General features: G+C 46.0%; 1 protein-coding gene across 4 annotated transcripts in view; it reads right to left on the bottom strand.

The window, feature by feature from the left end:
• Positions 1-17,006, bottom strand: part of ATP2B4 (ATPase plasma membrane Ca2+ transporting 4) — a 202,545-nt gene that overhangs the window by 26,996 nt on the left and 158,543 nt on the right. For all 4 annotated transcript variants that reach the window (XM_088458186.1, XM_088458187.1, XM_088458184.1 and 1 more), the window contains 4 exons: positions 11,988-12,075; positions 8,440-8,546; positions 8,099-8,290; positions 6,944-7,157 (listed from right to left, as the gene is read on the bottom strand). In XM_088458186.1, the coding sequence (XP_088314312.1) occupies positions 6,944-7,157; positions 8,099-8,290; positions 8,440-8,546; positions 11,988-12,075 (601 nt within the window). The remainder of the gene's footprint in view (positions 1-6,943; positions 7,158-8,098; positions 8,291-8,439; positions 8,547-11,987; positions 12,076-17,006) is intronic.

Below are 17,006 nucleotides of genomic sequence, written 5' to 3'. Positions count from 1 at the left end.
CAGTTATGTGTTAGATTTTGTGGGGCTCTTGTAGAGTTGGATGGAAAGTGAATAGAAATCACAAATGTAAAACGCACCCTGAAAAAAATATGAGATATGGTAAGAACTTACCTTTGTTATCTCTATTTCTACGAAGTCCATAGGGTTCCACAGGATACCTTGGGGTATAGGTGTGACGTCAGTCATCGGGCACCATAGAGTTAAGCTTTCAGCCTCCCAGGATGCACTAGGGTCCCCCTCCTATACCCCGCCCCCGAGCCAAGGCACCTCAGTTAGTTACCAAGCCATAGGCCGGAGGAGGAGAAGGAAGAGAGAGAAAGAAGATCTGGATACACACAAGAATCACACTCTCACCAGAGGGAGACGGAAAAACCGGTGACCAGAACAAAGCCCATCTGCAGCACAGGTGCGACAGGGCGGGAGTCCTGTTGAACCCTATGGACTTCGTAGAAATAGAGATAACAAAGGTAAGTTCTTACCATATCTCATATTTTCTACTTCAGGGTCCATAGGGTATCCACAGGATACCTTGGGGATGTCCCAAAGCAGTATCCTTTAAGGGTGGAGACGCTCCTTTGCTGAAAGGAGAATCCGCCGCCCGAAGGAAGCATCCTGAGAGGCGAAGGTGTCAAACCTGTAATACCTCACGAAGGTATGGACAGAGGACCACGTAGCAACCTTGCAGATCTGGACTGCAGAGGCACCACGTCGAGCTGCCCACGAAGGACCCACAGACCTAGTGGAATGAGCCTTCAAAGAAGGAGGAACCGGCAGACCTTCATGAAGATAAGTTTCAGAAATAGCCATACGGATCCAGGCTGCCAAAGTTTGCTTTGAAGCAGGCCAACCCTTTTTACGGAAGCCATAGAGGATAAACAAGGCATACGACTTCCTAAACGAAGAAGTGCGGTCAACATAAGTCCTTAAGGCCCGCACAACATCCAAAGTGGCCTCACTCACTGAAAGGCCAGGTGAGTTAAAGGCCGGAACAACCATTTCCTCGTTAACATGAAGCTGGGAAACAACTTTGGGAAGAAATTCAGGCCGAGTGCGGAGCACTGCCCTGTTCCCATGAAAAATCAAGAAAGGGGGTCTACAAGAAAGAGCCCCTAAATCAGAAACACGTCTGGCCGAAGCAATGGCCAGAAGGAAAACAGTCTTAGCTGTTAGCCATTTAAGATCCACTGAGCCCAGTGGTTCAAACGGCGGTCCCTGGAGAGCCCTCAGGACCACAGCCAAATCCCAAGGCGCCACAGGTGGAACAAAGGGCGGCTGAATGCGGAGAACACCATGCATAAAGGTGCGCACATCCGGGATTGTAGCAATCCTACGGTGAAACCAGACAGACAGGGCCGAAACCTGTACCTTCAAAGAAGCAAGGCGAAGCCCATGATCTAGTCCCGTTTGTAGGAAGGCGAGTATCCGAGACAGACAAAACTCCAGCGGTGCATAACCTCTCGGTCGACACCACTGGAAGAACGTACGCCACACGCGATGATATATCCTTGCGGAAGACGGTTTCCGAGCTCGTAACATGGTACGCACTACAGAGCTGGAAAACACCCTGGACCTTAACATGGCCTTCTCAACAGCCACGCCGTCAAAGACAGCCGAGTCAGGTCCGGGTGAAGACAAGGACCCTGCTACAGAAGGTCCGGTCGTAGCGTCAACCGCAGAGGACTGTCCACGGACAGACCCTGAAGGTCTGAGAACCAGTGCCGTCTGGGCCACGCGGGAGCTATCAACAGGAGCGTCCCTCCTTCCTGTTTGAATTTCCGGATTACCCGTGGAAAAAGGGAAACCGGAGGAAACAGGTAAGCGAACCGGAACGTCCACCAGACGGACAGAGCATCCACCAGAGCCGCCTCTTCGTCTCTTGTGCGAGACCCGTACACCGGCAACTTGTTGTTGTGCCGGGACGCCATGAGGTCGATCTCTGGAAGACCACACTTGTCCACCAGCAGTTGAAAAACGTCCGGGTGCAAGGACAATTCCCCCGGATGAACGTCCTGGCGACTTAGAAAGTCCGCCTCCCAATTTAGCACTCCCGGGATGAAGACAGTCGATATGGCCGGAAGATTGCGCTCCGCCCATACCAGGATCCGAAACCACTCTACGAGAGCTGCTCGACTTCAGGTTACTCCTTGCCTGTTTATGTAGGCCACGGTGGTAGCGTTGTCCGACTGGACCTGCACTGGGCGACCCTGGAGAACCCGATGTGCCAGCTGGAGGGCATTGAAGACCGCACGGAGTTCCAAGATATTTATTGGAAGCTCCGCTTCTGTCGGAGTCCACCTGCCCTGGAACAAGTGTGGACCCGAAACTGCTCCCCAGCCCCGAAGACTGGCGTCTGTTGTCAACAGGACCCAATTTGGTACCCAGAACGGACGTCCCTTGTGGGTGGGTCGTCTGCAACCACCAGGCAAGGGACAGGCGAACCTCCGGGGTGAGCACAATCGTCTGGGACTTCAGAGACTGAGGCAGCCCGTTCCACTTGGACAGGATCAGGTGCTGCAGAGGTCTGGAGTGAAACTGGGCATATTCCACCATGTCGAACACCAATACCATGGAGCCCAGTAACCTCATCGCCGAGTGTAGAGACACCCGGCGGCTGTGCAGACAACTGCGCACCCTCGACTGTAAAGCAGAGATCTTTTCCCCCGTCACAAAGATCCTTTGCTGTCCCGAGTCCAATAAGGCTCCGAGGTGCAGAATCCGCCGAGACGGGATTAGAGTGGACTTCTGCCAGTTTATTAACCAGCCGTGCCGTTGCAGTAGCGCAATGGTCAGGTCCAAGTGGCGCAGAAGGAGCTCCAGAGATCCTGCCACTAATAAAAGGTCGTCCAAGTACGGCAACATGCGGACTTCCCTGCAGCCGCAGAGAAGCCGCCATCACCTTGGTGAACACACGTGGAGCTGTCGCCAGGCCAAAAGGCAACGCCCGAAACTGAAAGCGGTCGCTGCGGATTGCAAACCTGAGGAACTGTTGATGGCGCAAAAGAATAGGGACATGCAGGTAAGCGTCCTGTATGTCCAATGACACCATGTAGTCCCCAGGTTCCAGCGCCAGAATGATGGACCGTAGGGTCTCCATCCGAAACTTTGGCACCCGCAAAGACTTGTTGAGAGCTTTGAGGTTGAGAATCGGACGATACGACCCATTGGGTTTCTGCACCAAAAAAAGATTGGAATAGAAACCCTGGCCCCTCTGGGAGAATGGAACAGGCACTATAACTCCAGCCTGGAGCATAGTGTGCAAGACATTCCGCAGCTCCGTGGCCTTGTTCCGGTCTGATGGTAGACCCGTGGTGAAAAATCGAGCCGGGGGTCTGTGCCGGAAAGAGAGGGCGTACCCGTGGGAGACCACCTCGAGAACCCAAGTGTCTGTCGTGGTGACCGACCAACACCGGGCGAACTGCAGCAGGCGGCCTCCCACTTTGGGATCCCCCAAAGGGAGGCCCGGACCGTCAGGCTGCAGGCTTGTCATCTGGCTTAGGGGCCGGACGTCTGGTACTCCATGCCTGCTTCCGGGGCTTGCCCGATTTCTTGGGACCAGCCTGTCGGGGAAAAGACTGTGGTTTGGGCCTGCCCTGGGCCCTATAAGACCGAAAGGACGATGGTCCTGAACCAGAAGGAACAGCGGCCGACGGGAGACATGCCGATTTGGCTGCCGCCAGCGTGGCCACAATCTTGTCCAGATCTGGACCGAAGAGAACTTCTCCGTTAAAGGGCAACGCCTCCAAACCCTTTTTGGAATCAGCGTCCGCCTTCCAGGATCGCAACCACAAGGTGCGACGAGCAGCCACCGCTGCTGAAGAAACTCGAGACACCAGGGTACTAATGTCTAAGGCCGCCTCATTGATATAAGAGGCCAAATCACGGAGATTACAATCAACTCCGCCTGTTCGGCCGGACAGTCGGAAACAAAGGACGCCTCCAATGAATCCGCCCGGCGCTCCATCGCTATGGCAACCCAGCAAATGGCCATAGCCGGCCGCGCTGCCCCCCCGCAAGGGAATAAGCGGACTTCAGGCAGATCTCCACCTTGCGGTCCGTAGCATCCTTAAGAGAGGACATGGATGGCATTGGCAATGTGGCACTACGGACAAGACGTGTCACATGAGAATCCACCTGTGGAGGGGATTCCCACTTAGCAAAATAATTATCCGCGAACGGATAAGCCACCGCCAGGCGCCTCTGCGGTTGGTATCGCTTGCCAGGCTGTTTCCACGCCAACTGACCCGAAAGAGGAAAGACTTTGGCGTCACCCTTCACATCCTTACAAAAGGCATACTTGGATTTAGCCGCTGGGGGAACTTCGTCCTCAATCACCAAGGCTGTGCGGACTGCCTGAATAAGTCCAGGAATATATACCTTGGACCTAGCGTCTGCGTCTTTAGTATGGAGAGGTTCCTGATCGTAAGGATCCAGAATCTCCCCATCATCAGACGTCCCTTCGTCATCCTCATAAGGAGCCGACAGAGACGCCACCGGCCGTTTATGTGGCCGCATCACAGCCTCCCCCTGCAACACATCCGACAAGTGCTGTACAGAACTCGTCAGGGAGTTAACCCACGCCGGCTCCTGAGAAACCGGGAGAGGGGAAATAGGGAGACTGCGGGGTACCACCAATTGTCTTGGGAAACCCTGCATGGGTGACGACACCAATGATTGCTGGGACAAACCCATCGGTGTAAACGCGGGCTGCGGAGCTAACTGGCCCACTAAGGTTGTAAGCGCCTGAGCGAAACAAGCCCAGGGCGGCTCCTGTACCGGTGCTGTAACCGTAATAGGCCGCGCCATTGACAAACACTGCCGGCAAAGGCCCTCCGCGCTACCCTCCCCCTCCGCTAAAGGCACTTTACACGTAGTACACTGTAGCCGGAGAGGAAAGTCACTTTCAGACATGATGGTACAAAGTATGTGCCCCTCTCACCAATTGTTTTTAAAAAGGCGAGAGACCACCCTGCAGCAGCGCACCACAAGGGCTTTTAGCAGAAAGAACAGGGACAGTAATAAGGCGGACAGTCAGAAATGGAAAGTACAGGCAGCAGCGCTAGCACAGTCACATACAATGCAAAGAAACTCAATTCCTGCACTAACAGCGCTGATAAATCAACTACACAGAGTCTGGTAGGACACAGTGCTGCATACACAGACCTGGACCAAATCGGAGGAGAGGTATGCGGGGGGACCCAGACCACGATGCCTATGATTCCAGGCTTCCAGCAGCGTTCACCATGCATTGTGATGGCCGCCGAGGAGCTTAGAGGAGGCTGGCCTGGGGGAGGAGCGCTGCCACAGGGCCAGTCGGCAGTGTGCAGAGAGGGCTGTGTGCAGCGTGGGAGGCGCTGGCTGTGAGACAGGGAAGGTGCGCTCCCCTGGCATGCATTTAACCCCCGGGATGCCGCAGCGCTACCGCTCTGCTGCGGTCCGCTGTCCCAGGGGGGTAGTGGAAGCGCAGGTTATATACCTAGCTGTGACCCCAGATGCTCACCAGCATCCCCGGATCGCTACCGGCGTTCTGGTACCGGCGGGGGGTGTAGGGAAGACAGCATGTACGTCAGGACTGACTGTCCATGCTGTACATCCAGATGACTCCGGCCGGGCACCAAACTAAACTGGCGTGCCTTGGCTCGGGGGCGGGGTATAGGAGGGGGACCCTAGTGCATCCTGGGAGGCTGAAAGCATAACTCTATGGTGCCCGATGACTGACGTCACACCTATACCCCAAGGTATCCTGTGGATACCCTATGGACCCTGAAGTAGAAAGGCACATTTTGCTTAGCTCACTGTGCTGGCAATATACGCAAGATGCGCCCGGCTCAGCATATGCCCCTGCTTTATGCCTGGAGAGAACGTATGCACTTTGTTTACTCCAGGAGGTGTTGCTTCAACAATGGTAGTATAAAATGCACAATTCACACACCGTACATGACCAGACTGTGTTATTAGTAACTAATAAAGTTGGATTCACCATATCAAAGTAAGTTAGAACAAATCATAAAGACAAAATAAAAGTTTTAATTAAGTTCACATCAATACACACATCGGTTAACTTCCCCTTTAAAGTCAACTGAAAATATACTTTATTACTGCGGACTGATTGCAAATATCACCATAACAATAATAGATTGCATTAAGAACATTACTATTGAATCAGATTAAATTGTAGGGATTTTGGAGCATTCGGTTAATCAGAAATGACCGGTAATCGTCATCATCAGTTCTCATTTTACACCACAGGTCGAGCACCTGCAATCAGTCCATCTCCAAACAGGTGCTTGTGGTCAGCATAGGGTGCCCTCACTGTAATTAGGTTGTTATTACATGCCGACTCCACCACTCATCCTGACCGCATTAACGCAAGGGGTTGTAAGCACAAAATGTGTCTCAGGCAGCATGATTATGCATGCTAAAGAATTTTTGGTGTGCATGTGCAGTTAAAAAAGGTGCAAAAAAAAAAACGCCAAATGCGTTTGCAACCAACTCTTCATTAGCCCCGATAAGGTTCAGGAACATCTCCAATTCTAAAAACCCACACTTTAGTAAATATACCCATAAGTGTCCATGCACAAGACTATTATAATCTGTTTGCTTCTTGTGCTTATGATTATAAATGTTTGAAAATCTAAAATTTTTTTTTTTTTTTTTTTTAAACTCCTGCTGCTTCCCACTACCATGTGATGAGACCTAAATGGAAAACAAAGACCAATATTTCACTGATTTGTGTATTTACATTCTTTTGCAAACATAACTGCACTGAGCACTGTAAAGTGCTCCCAAGGCTGGGAAGCATCATCACATGGCTGGGAACTGTGAGCTAGTAAACAACTCTTCTTATTTTTAGTATTAATAGACTTTGGTAATCATACAGCACAAAGCATAGCACTAAGTTATAGTTACAATAGATCAGTGTTTGCAAACAAACTACATTCCTGACCTGCAAAGAGCAGAGTGAAGATAATGGTCAGTTGATACACAGCATGTCCCAGGATGTTTTTCATCATTGTGCGGGAGATCAGTGGCTTGTTACGCCCATATGGTCTGCGCAGGAGCAGTGAATCAGTGGGAGGCTCTGTGGCCAATGCAAGAGATGCAAAGGTGTCCATAATCAAATTGACCCACAACATCTGTACAGCTTTTAATGGAGAGTCCTGCAATACAAAAAAAAAGTTTAAATATGTTAAAAAGAGGCACCAAATGGTCATTTCAGATTTAATTCAAGCCTGAAAAGTGGAAGTCAGTAAGTTACGCTATATTACAGGCTGCTGCTTAATTAGTGTCACCCTGTGTTGGCAGGTTTTCTGCTACTCCTGCATTCTAGTGATGTCTAACACCATTCTGGGCCATTAATGTCTAAAGAAACTGAAATAAAATTTGGAATTTTGTTCTAAGGAAAAGAGGAGTACATAGCTGGTCCATTGTTTCCCTTGGTGACCCCTAGTTCAGGGGTTAAAGCTGTAATCCATAAAAACAGCAATCCGTACCATAACAACTTAAAATATGGATGGAGTAATACTGTACTTTTTACCTCACCACTATAACATATGTTCTGTTACTGCATTATATTTTTTATTCTCTTATTCCTTTTTATTTTTCTGAAAAGTTATCTCATTAGCTCCATATGCATCCTTACTTATGATTTAATTGGGCTGGACCAGACAGACCCAGGGAGTGGATGTGCTGGCAGATTTTCGTTGATGTATGATGAGCTCACACTATTTTATTCCCCATCAAAGCTGACAGCAAACTAATTTTCCATGTGCACGTTCTAAAAACAGACGAGGAATGACAATCAATGCAGTTATGCCAATTTCCTCTAGATGGCGCCATACATCAGGACTCTACTGCAGTGAGAGAGCATTCTGTTTAGAATAGATTTTTGGTTATTGCGTTATTGACTGTTCTGCACCTTTTTAGATGCAATATTAATGCCTCGAAAAGAGGTAGATGTGCTTTAGTATGTGCGATGCATCTAATACTATGAAAAAAATCTGAAAATTGAAGTTCACAAAATAAGATCATATAAAAGCTGCAGTTTATATATGCACGCACACACACATCCATATATGCATATACATATATGCACCCTTACCTGGGTAATACAGGCCCCAGTGAAAGCCACAATCACAGCAACCACGTTAACAGTGAGCTGGAATTGCAGGAATTTGGAAATACTGTCATATACATTGCGGCCCCACATGACCGCCTTAACAATGCTGGTAAAATTATCATCGGTTAGGATAATGTCTGAAGCTTCCTTTGCCACATCTGTACCAGCTATACCCTGTAAAAGAAAAATGTCAGATCTTGGAAAGGATCATTGAGAGGACAGCTACAGGCATTACCACTAGCATGCACTGAACAAATTCCTGAGGCGGGTTATAATGAACAATAATTTCTAACAGTTCAAGGAAAGTCATTATTCCAATATACCATGGCAAATCCCACGTCTGCTTTCTTTAATGCTGGTCCGTCATTGGTTCCATCTCCTGTCACAGCTACCACCTGTCTCTGTTCTGCCACTGTGCTGTCAATGATGCCTGGCACACGACACAATGTAGAAAAAATTTAGGAAGCAAAACTTTTGACAAAAAAATAAATATTTTGAAATCTATAGAATGTTTTCATTCACGAAGAGTAATCAAAGTCCTAGACTGTTGGCAAAATAATAACAAACCAACATAAGTACCGTCAGATAATCTTATGATGCTCCGTTTTTGGAATACTACCCATCTCCAGAACTGAAACCCTGAGCTTTTACTGAATAAATGGAGACAGGACATTTCTAACTGAAATCACACCATTGTGCAGCTTCCTATCTTTAGTGCATAATCAAGGGAGGCTCAATATTCTGAGCCAGTAGCAGTAAGTTCAATTGCTGCTTTTAAATTGGAGGCACAGATCACCAGATAATGAGGAGTTTCTACTATCTGGAGGCACCCGTATCATGGAGTGGAACCCAAGGACCCACAGAAGGTAAAATTGGAGCTGGACATTGCAGAGGCCCTAGACTCTGAGGATTAGATATCCATTACAGCTAATTTAACAATATTTCAATATACAGTGTCTTGCAAAAGTATTCACCCCCTTGGCTTTTTACCTTTTTTGTTACATTACAACCTGTTATTTATTTTATTATTTTTTTATCTGAATTTCATGTGATGGATCTGCACAAAATAGTCTAATCTGGTGAAGTGAAATGAGAAAAATATATATAAAAAATCTTAATAAATAAAATTCACAATTGCATATAATCACCCCCTTTGCTATGAAGCCCCTCAAAAGTTCTGGTGCAACCAACTGCATCAGAAGTCACATAATTAGTGAAATGAAGTCCACCTGTGTGATATCCAAGTGTCACATGATCTGTCGGAATAAACACACCTTTTCTGAAAGGCCCCAGAGGCTGCAACACCACTAAGCAAGAGGCATCACACCATGAAGACCAAGGAGCTCTCCAAACAAGTCAGGGACAAAGTTGTTGAGAAGTACAATTCTGGGTTGGGTTATAAAAAAATATGCAAATCTTTGATGATCCCCCGGAGCACCATCAAATCCATCATCATCAAATGGAAAGAACATGGTACCACAACAAACCTGCCAAGAGAGGGCTGCCCACCAAAACTCACAGACCAGGCAAGGAGGGCATTAATCAGAGAGGCAGCACAGAGACCAAAGGTAACCCTGAAGGAGCTGCAGAGTTCCACAGCAGAGACTGGTGTATCTGTGCATGTGACCACAATAAGCCGTACACTCCATAGAGCTGGGCTTTATGGAAGAGTGGCCAGAAAAAAGCCATTACTTAGTGATAAAAATAAGAAGACACGATTTGAGTTTGCTAAAAGGCACGTTGGCGACTCTCCAAATGTATGGAGGAAGGTGCTCTGGTCAGATGAGACTAAAACTGAAATTTTTGGCCACCAAGGAAAACGCTATGTCTGGCGCAAACCCAACACATCCCATCACCCCAAGAACACCATCCCCACAGTGAAACATGGTGGTGGCAGCATCATGCTGTGGGGATGTTTTCAGCAGCAGGGACTGGGAAACTGACTCGAGTTGAGGGAAAGATGGATGGTGCTAAATACAGGGATAGTCTTGAGCAAAACCTGTTTCAGTCTGCCTATGATTTGAGACTGGGACGGAGGTTCACCTTCCAGCAGGACAATGACCCGAAGCATATTGCTAAAGCAACACTCGAGTGGTTTAAGGAGAAACATTTAAATGTGTTGAAATGGCCTAGTCAAAGCCCAAATCTCAATCTAATTGAGAATCTGTGGTCAGACTTGAAGATTGTTGTTCACAAGCGGAAACCATCCAACATGAAGAAGCTGGAGTAGTTTTGCCTTGAGGAATGGGCCAGGGGCAAGATGTGGCAAGCTCATAGAGACTTATCCAAAGCGACTTGCAGCTGTAATTGCCGCAAAAGGTGGCTCAACAAAGTACTGAATTTATGGGGGTGAATAGTTATACACGCTGAAGTTTTCGGTTATGTTGTCCTAAATGTTGTTTGATTCACAATATAAAAAAAAACACAACTTCACAGTTGTAGGCATATTCTGTGAATGAAATGATGCACACCTTCAAACAATCCATTTTAATTCCAGGTTGTCAGGCAACAAAACATGAAAAATGAAAGGGGGGTTGAATACTTTTGCAAGGCACTGTATGTTCACGAACAGGAAAATTCTCTTAAAATATTTAAAAAATTGATACTCAGAGGTAGGATTACACAAAATGTATCCTAATGTCTTTCATTTGTATTGGAAGCACTGTGGATGGGAGGGAACTCTGGCACACATGGTAAAAATGCTTGAAACTATTGCCTACAGAGTAATTAACACAAGCATGCCTGGCACACTATACTTCCAAGTATACACAGAGTTACATCTTGCATATCCCGAATGTAGCAAGTGTAAACTGCAGATTGCTTGCTATTGGAAAAACTCTGAACTGATCCACTCTGCATCATCATATGCTGAATATGTAAAATGCAGCACATACCTAGCATGATTCACAGCTCTCCAGGTAAATGTTCCACTGTAAAATAAGTCTTGGATTTTCGGCATCACCATCTCTTAAAATGAGGTTACAAACTCCTCTCAAACTCTCCTTTGAATTCACCCTGTCTTCCCTGCTGCTGCCCCTGTTCCACTGCTAGCCCCCTCCCAATGCCCAATCCCATATTTACCTGTGACCTTAATGGATGAGTATCTCTTTGATGTAATGAACCTTTATTTTCTGTGCTGCATCAAGGTGATTTATTATGCTGTGACCCTTCCACCCCAACTATTCACAATGTTATTTCTTTTTCTTTTGATCCCACCTGTTCTCCTTATACATTAAAAACAAAAACACACTGTTGTCTTTCATGCTGCAAAGCATAATGAGCAGGGGCATATTAAGAGAGGACGGGGCCCATGTTCAGTCTCCGCCAAGGGCCCCCTCCTCTGTCTCCGGCGGCCAGCAGCGCACTGAGCACAACGCTACGGGATTAGACTCTGGGTACTAGTCTGTGCACAGAGTCTACTGCGCATGTACAGGTCACTGAATTTTACAGCGCTGATACACCGGAGAGGGACACCGGAGAGTTCGTAAAAATATAGGTGTAGGGTGTTGGACACCGGAGAGTTCATAAAAATATAGGTGCAGGGTGTGCGGCATGGAACATGGTGCACCCATAATAGATACTGCCCGTGGTAGCCTCTGTGTGGGCCCCCTCCTCTCTGGAAGCACAGTGAAATCTGGCTTACTGCCAGAATCTACTGCACTTGGGTGGGGCTCCGGCATAAAGGCGGCCACGCCTTATTACCGGGGACATCTCTACTGAGCATGAGAAAGTCACCGGGAAAATGGCCGCAGAGGTTAAGTATAACTATATACGGGTGCAGGGTGTGTGGTGTCGGACCGTGTGAACTGCACATCCTGCACCCATCATAGATATGCCATTGGCTACATTGTTAAGTATAGGGAAGCATTACCTTTCACCAGTGTATGCTTGTCTGTGGGGGATGATCGGGCAAGGACACGTAGCCTTGGCCACACTTTGTCCAACTTCTCCTGTTCCACCTGAGTAAGAATGAGGCATAGTTAAAACCCAGCAATTATAACAGTTACTAAACAGTAAAAGGTCCACACAATGCTTCTTTACGCAAGTAAGAGCAACTCGCAATCAAAAATGCACAACCTCTTTGAAACAACTACGTAACATCAGTCTGCAGCTAGTTTTACATATACTCTGGAAAATGCCTAAGGTGGAAACATTACAAAATGTCACACCAAAGTCCAGCCTTCAACCACTTAAGGAACATTCACTAAAACTTTTGTTTTTCTTCTAGGGTCTTTATTACCTGTTTTGTGTGTTGGAAGCATTTTATTATATTAGTCTTAGAGGAGAACTGAAGTAGCCGCGGTAAATAACTGCGCACTATTGACCCCCCAGGCCTATCCAATTAACCTTGAAGCGTGCTCATCTGCAGCACTTTTCGGGAAGCCCTCTGAAAACAAAGAATCCGTGAGAAGTTCACGGACCTGTGTGTATTTGCCCGAAAATCGATAATTTTTCGGGCGCAAAAAAAAACGGTCTCTAAATGAATTTCCTGAAGCTATAAAATGGGGAAAAGTCCTGTTTTTCGTCCCCGAAAAATAATCGGGCTAAATTAATACCCCCCCCTTAGTAAGCAGCAATAGTGCAACTGACAGATACAAAGTGGATGCTATTATAAGTAACCTTTGTGTAGCAGGCCCTTCTTTTGAAAGAAGAAAAAGGCTTTGTACCCTACTGCAAAACTGAAGACATTCTGGTAAATTTGCCGTCTCTTTCCTTGCATCTCATTTAAATAATATCGTTCTAAAAAATTAAGTCTAGTCTCAAGCAAAATCTGCGCCTCAAGGGAAAACCTAGGAGGGTTCCTGTGACTAAACTATACTTAGTAAAAAATGCGCTTGATCCGCACCACTCTTATTTCTTGGAGCTTCCATCTCAGCCCACAAATCCATGCACATTTACTGTAAGGAAAAGCGAAGCTAAACTGAGCAAATGTAATGGCTTTAGATTCTAAAAGATCATTTGCTCTGGAGTTTTGCAGTTCGTAAAAATTGTTAGGAACTACAGAAATAGGAGGCTAGTGACAGGTGTAAGAATCACAGTACAGAAATAAAAATGCTAATATAGCAATTAAACAGAGCAATTGGAGATTTTAAAAACAAATAAAAAATAAAACTCAATTTTTTTTGTTAAACCCTCTTAAATCCACCATGTTTTAAAGCAAAAAATTATTTCTGTGCATGAAAAAAAAAATCAGTAATAGCCGTGAACCCCACTGGATTATGGGTTTTTAAGTAAAAGATCCCAAACCTATATTATATAAAATAAACACACAAAGTTAAATTTTACACTTTTTCCCTTCACGTTTCCCACAGTGTCAAGTGTGTGTACATTTTTTCTGTTCTCACATTACTTCTGTTACATGGTTTTCTCTGAATTCATTGGGGGACACTGGACCATGAGTGAGCCACTTTTCTGACATAGGTACTTTAAAATAATAAGCATGTTTTGTGCTCCTCTTCCTTCTATATATCCACCCTGTAGTTATTCTTTTAAGCATGTCTCACAGGATAGAGCCAGAGTGCAACTAAGTAGCAGACATAAACAACATCACCTTTGAAGTTCAAAACACTTCACTTTTAACAAGAGCTAGAGTGTAAATGGGTGGGCAGTGTCTGACAATGGATTCAATGTAGGCCAAGTATTAAAATCCTCTTTTCTCTTAATTCTGCTTGGGGGCCACTGGACAATGGGGATGTCACAAAGCTGCCCCTTCAGGTGGGTACACCAAGAGTTGCAATGTGCAACATCAAATGACCAAAACTGACAATGCAAAAATTTTTTTTAAAGCTCTAACATTTTGTAAAATTATGCACCATGGTCACCCGGCTTCTCATCCGAAGCAGTGTGCCTTATGGCCCACAAGGCTACCAGGGAGGTGATGTTATATTATGCTGATATCTGCACTTCGATCCAGGGCCCCACATGCAGTTAGACACCGCCCAGGAAAAACAATCCACTTACAGCCTACCTATGTCAAGAGTCAGTCCACTACAGAATGGCTGCCCCCTATCTAACCCCACCTCACTGCATGCTTGTGTTTGACCCCTACAAGCTGTAATGATTAGCATTACTGCCTCACAGCACTGAGGTCATGGGTTCAATTCCAACCACGGCCCTACCTGTGTGGAGTTTATATATTCTCCCTGTGCTTGCGTCGGTTTCCTCCGACACTCCAAAAATATACTGATAGGTTAATTGGCTCCCAAAACAAATTAACCCTAGTGTGTGTGTGTGTGATCACGTGATAAGGAATATAGAGTGTAAGCTCCACTGGGGCAGGGACTGATGTGAATGGCCAAATATTGTCTGTAAAGCGCTGTGGAATATGTGTGCGCTATATAAATAATTGGTAATAAATAAATAAAAGAATAATAGCTGACTGCAGTTTAGTTATTTAGCCACTCCCCTCACCAGTACTGGAAAAGACTAGTCACATACCTGGCCCACCCAAGTGCACGAAGCTGGGCCGTAACTAGGGTAGTGCGACATGTGCCATGGCACAGGGCACCGTAGGGAAGGGGGAGCTGTTTGGACCTGTCAATTTTCCTGTTTATTATCATTCACACTTGTAGCTTCCTCTTCTTTTATGCCCAGCATCTCCTGGCCTCCCCTATCTCTTCTCCATGAGGAAAATTGGCCCTTTTTCAGATGCACTCTTATGTCCCTATTTAAAAAATGGGGGGGCACCAATGCTCTCTATGGCACAGGGCACCAAAAAGTCTAGTTACAGCTCTGGCACGAAGTGCCCCCACTAAGCTAGCAGTTTTTATAAGCCCAAAGCAGGAGAAGGAAATAGATGAGAAGGAAGGACAATTGTACTTTAGAAACACTCTCTCTTAAGAAGAGGGTATCACAAAAAATACAAAAGAAAAGATTACCCACAGGTGCTTTAGGGTGGGTGTCCTGTGAACCCTTTTGGACCTCGAAGAAAAAGAGTTAACAAAGGTATGTTATACCATAACTCATCATTTCTTCTTCGGGGTCCATAGAGTCCACAGAAATTACCTTGGGGATGTCCCAAAGCAGTTCCCTTAAGGGTGTAGACGCTCCTGTCTTTCAGTAGAAAGGAGAATCCTACGCCCAAAGGAAGCAACCTGAAAGGCAAATGTGTCAAATGCTAAAAATTTGCGTAAAAGGTGTAGATGGAAGACCACGTGGCTGCCTTGCAGAATTGTTCAACCTTTGGCCCTCAAAACGGAAGTTTCAAGAGCCACGCCGTCAAAGACAGAAGAGGAAGATCCGGATACAGGCAGGGACCCTGTATTAACAGGTCCAGCCTTAGAGAAAGAGGTCATGGAGTGTCTATGGAGAGACTCTGGAGGTAGGTGAACCAATGGCGCCTGGGCCAAGCAGGGGCTATCAGTATTACTGTCCTGCCCTCCTGATTGAATTTCCAGATGAGCATTGGAAGAAGGCAAAACGGAGGAAACAGACACCATGAAATCCCCTGGTTCCACTGCCAACACAATTGACCAAAGGGTTTCCATACGGAATCTGGGTACTCGGATAAATGTATTGAGGCCCTTTAGATTCAGAATAGGCCAGTGAGACCCATTGGATTTTTGGACCAAAAACAGGTTGGAATAATAACCCTTCCCTAGTGGATTCACTGGAACCCGAGTTATCACCCCTGAAACCAGCATAGAATGAATGGCCTGCTAGAGGGCCAAAGCTTTTGCAGACTCCGCTGCAGAAATTGTGCAAAAAAACTTTTGCGGGGGACTTCTCCAGAAGGTAAGGGCGTTCCCTTGAGACCACCTCCCGAACCCAGGCGTCTGTTGTTGTGAGATGCCAGTTGTTCGAAAACTGAAAAAGTCAGCCTCCTACCCTGGGAGGCCCATCCTATCAGGCCGCGGGTTTCTCCTCGGACTTGGAAGCTGGTTGTCTGTTTGGCCAGTGTTTCTTAGATTGCAGTTTCCTGCGAGAACTGGTTCTAAAAGACGACTGACCTTTTGCTTTTACTTGTGGCCAAAAGGCTCGAAAGGATGACTGCCCAGGTCTAGGCGTCTATGCGGAGGATAGACCAGCCGTTTTAGAGGCTGCCACCATAGCAACAATCTTATCCAGTTCAGTACCAAACAGAAAACCTCCCGTAAACGGAAGGGATTCCAGGGCATTTTTGGATCCTGCATCTGCTCTCCAGTCCCTTAACCAAAGGGCTATAGTGAAATAGAACTGACAGTTATTCAGGAACAAAAAGGCAGTATAACACACAGCAGATTTCACAAGTCACATGCAATGCAAATGATATACAATTATATATATATATATATATATATATATATATATATATATACATACACACACACACATATATATATGTATAAATATACACACACACACACACACATATATTATATATATATATACACATTCAGGTCCATAAATATTTGGACATTGACAGAATTTTCATATTTTGGCCTCTATTCACCACCACAATGGCTTTGAAATGAAACAAACAAGATGTGATTTAACTGCAGACTTTCAAATTTAATTTGAGGGTAATTACATCCAAATCAGGTGAACGGTGTAGGAATTACAACGGTTTCTATATGTGCCTCCCACTTTTTAAGGGGCCAAAAGTAATAGGACAAACTAAACAATCCTAAATCTAACTTTCACTTTTTAATACTTTGTTGAAAATCCTTTGCAGGCAATTACAGCCTGAAGTCTGGAATGCATAGACATCACCAGACGCTGGGTTTCATCCCTGGTGATGCTCTGCCAGGCCTCTACTGCAAATGTCTTCAGTTCCTGCTTGTTCTTGAGGCATTTTACCTTCAGTTTTGTCTTCATCAAGTGAAATGCATGCTCAATCGGATTCAGGTCAGGGGATTGACTTGGCCATTGCATAACATTCCACTTTTTAGCCTTAAAAAACTCTTTGGTT

The sequence above is a fragment of the Taudactylus pleione genome, unplaced genomic scaffold (genome assembly GCF_031769625.1).
Source record: "Taudactylus pleione unplaced genomic scaffold, aTauple2 ptg000814l, whole genome shotgun sequence".
Taxonomy (NCBI): domain Eukaryota; kingdom Metazoa; phylum Chordata; class Amphibia; order Anura; family Myobatrachidae; genus Taudactylus; species Taudactylus pleione.
The sequence above is the reverse complement of the archived record's forward strand: the minus strand, read 5'-3'. Positions and strand labels throughout refer to the sequence as shown.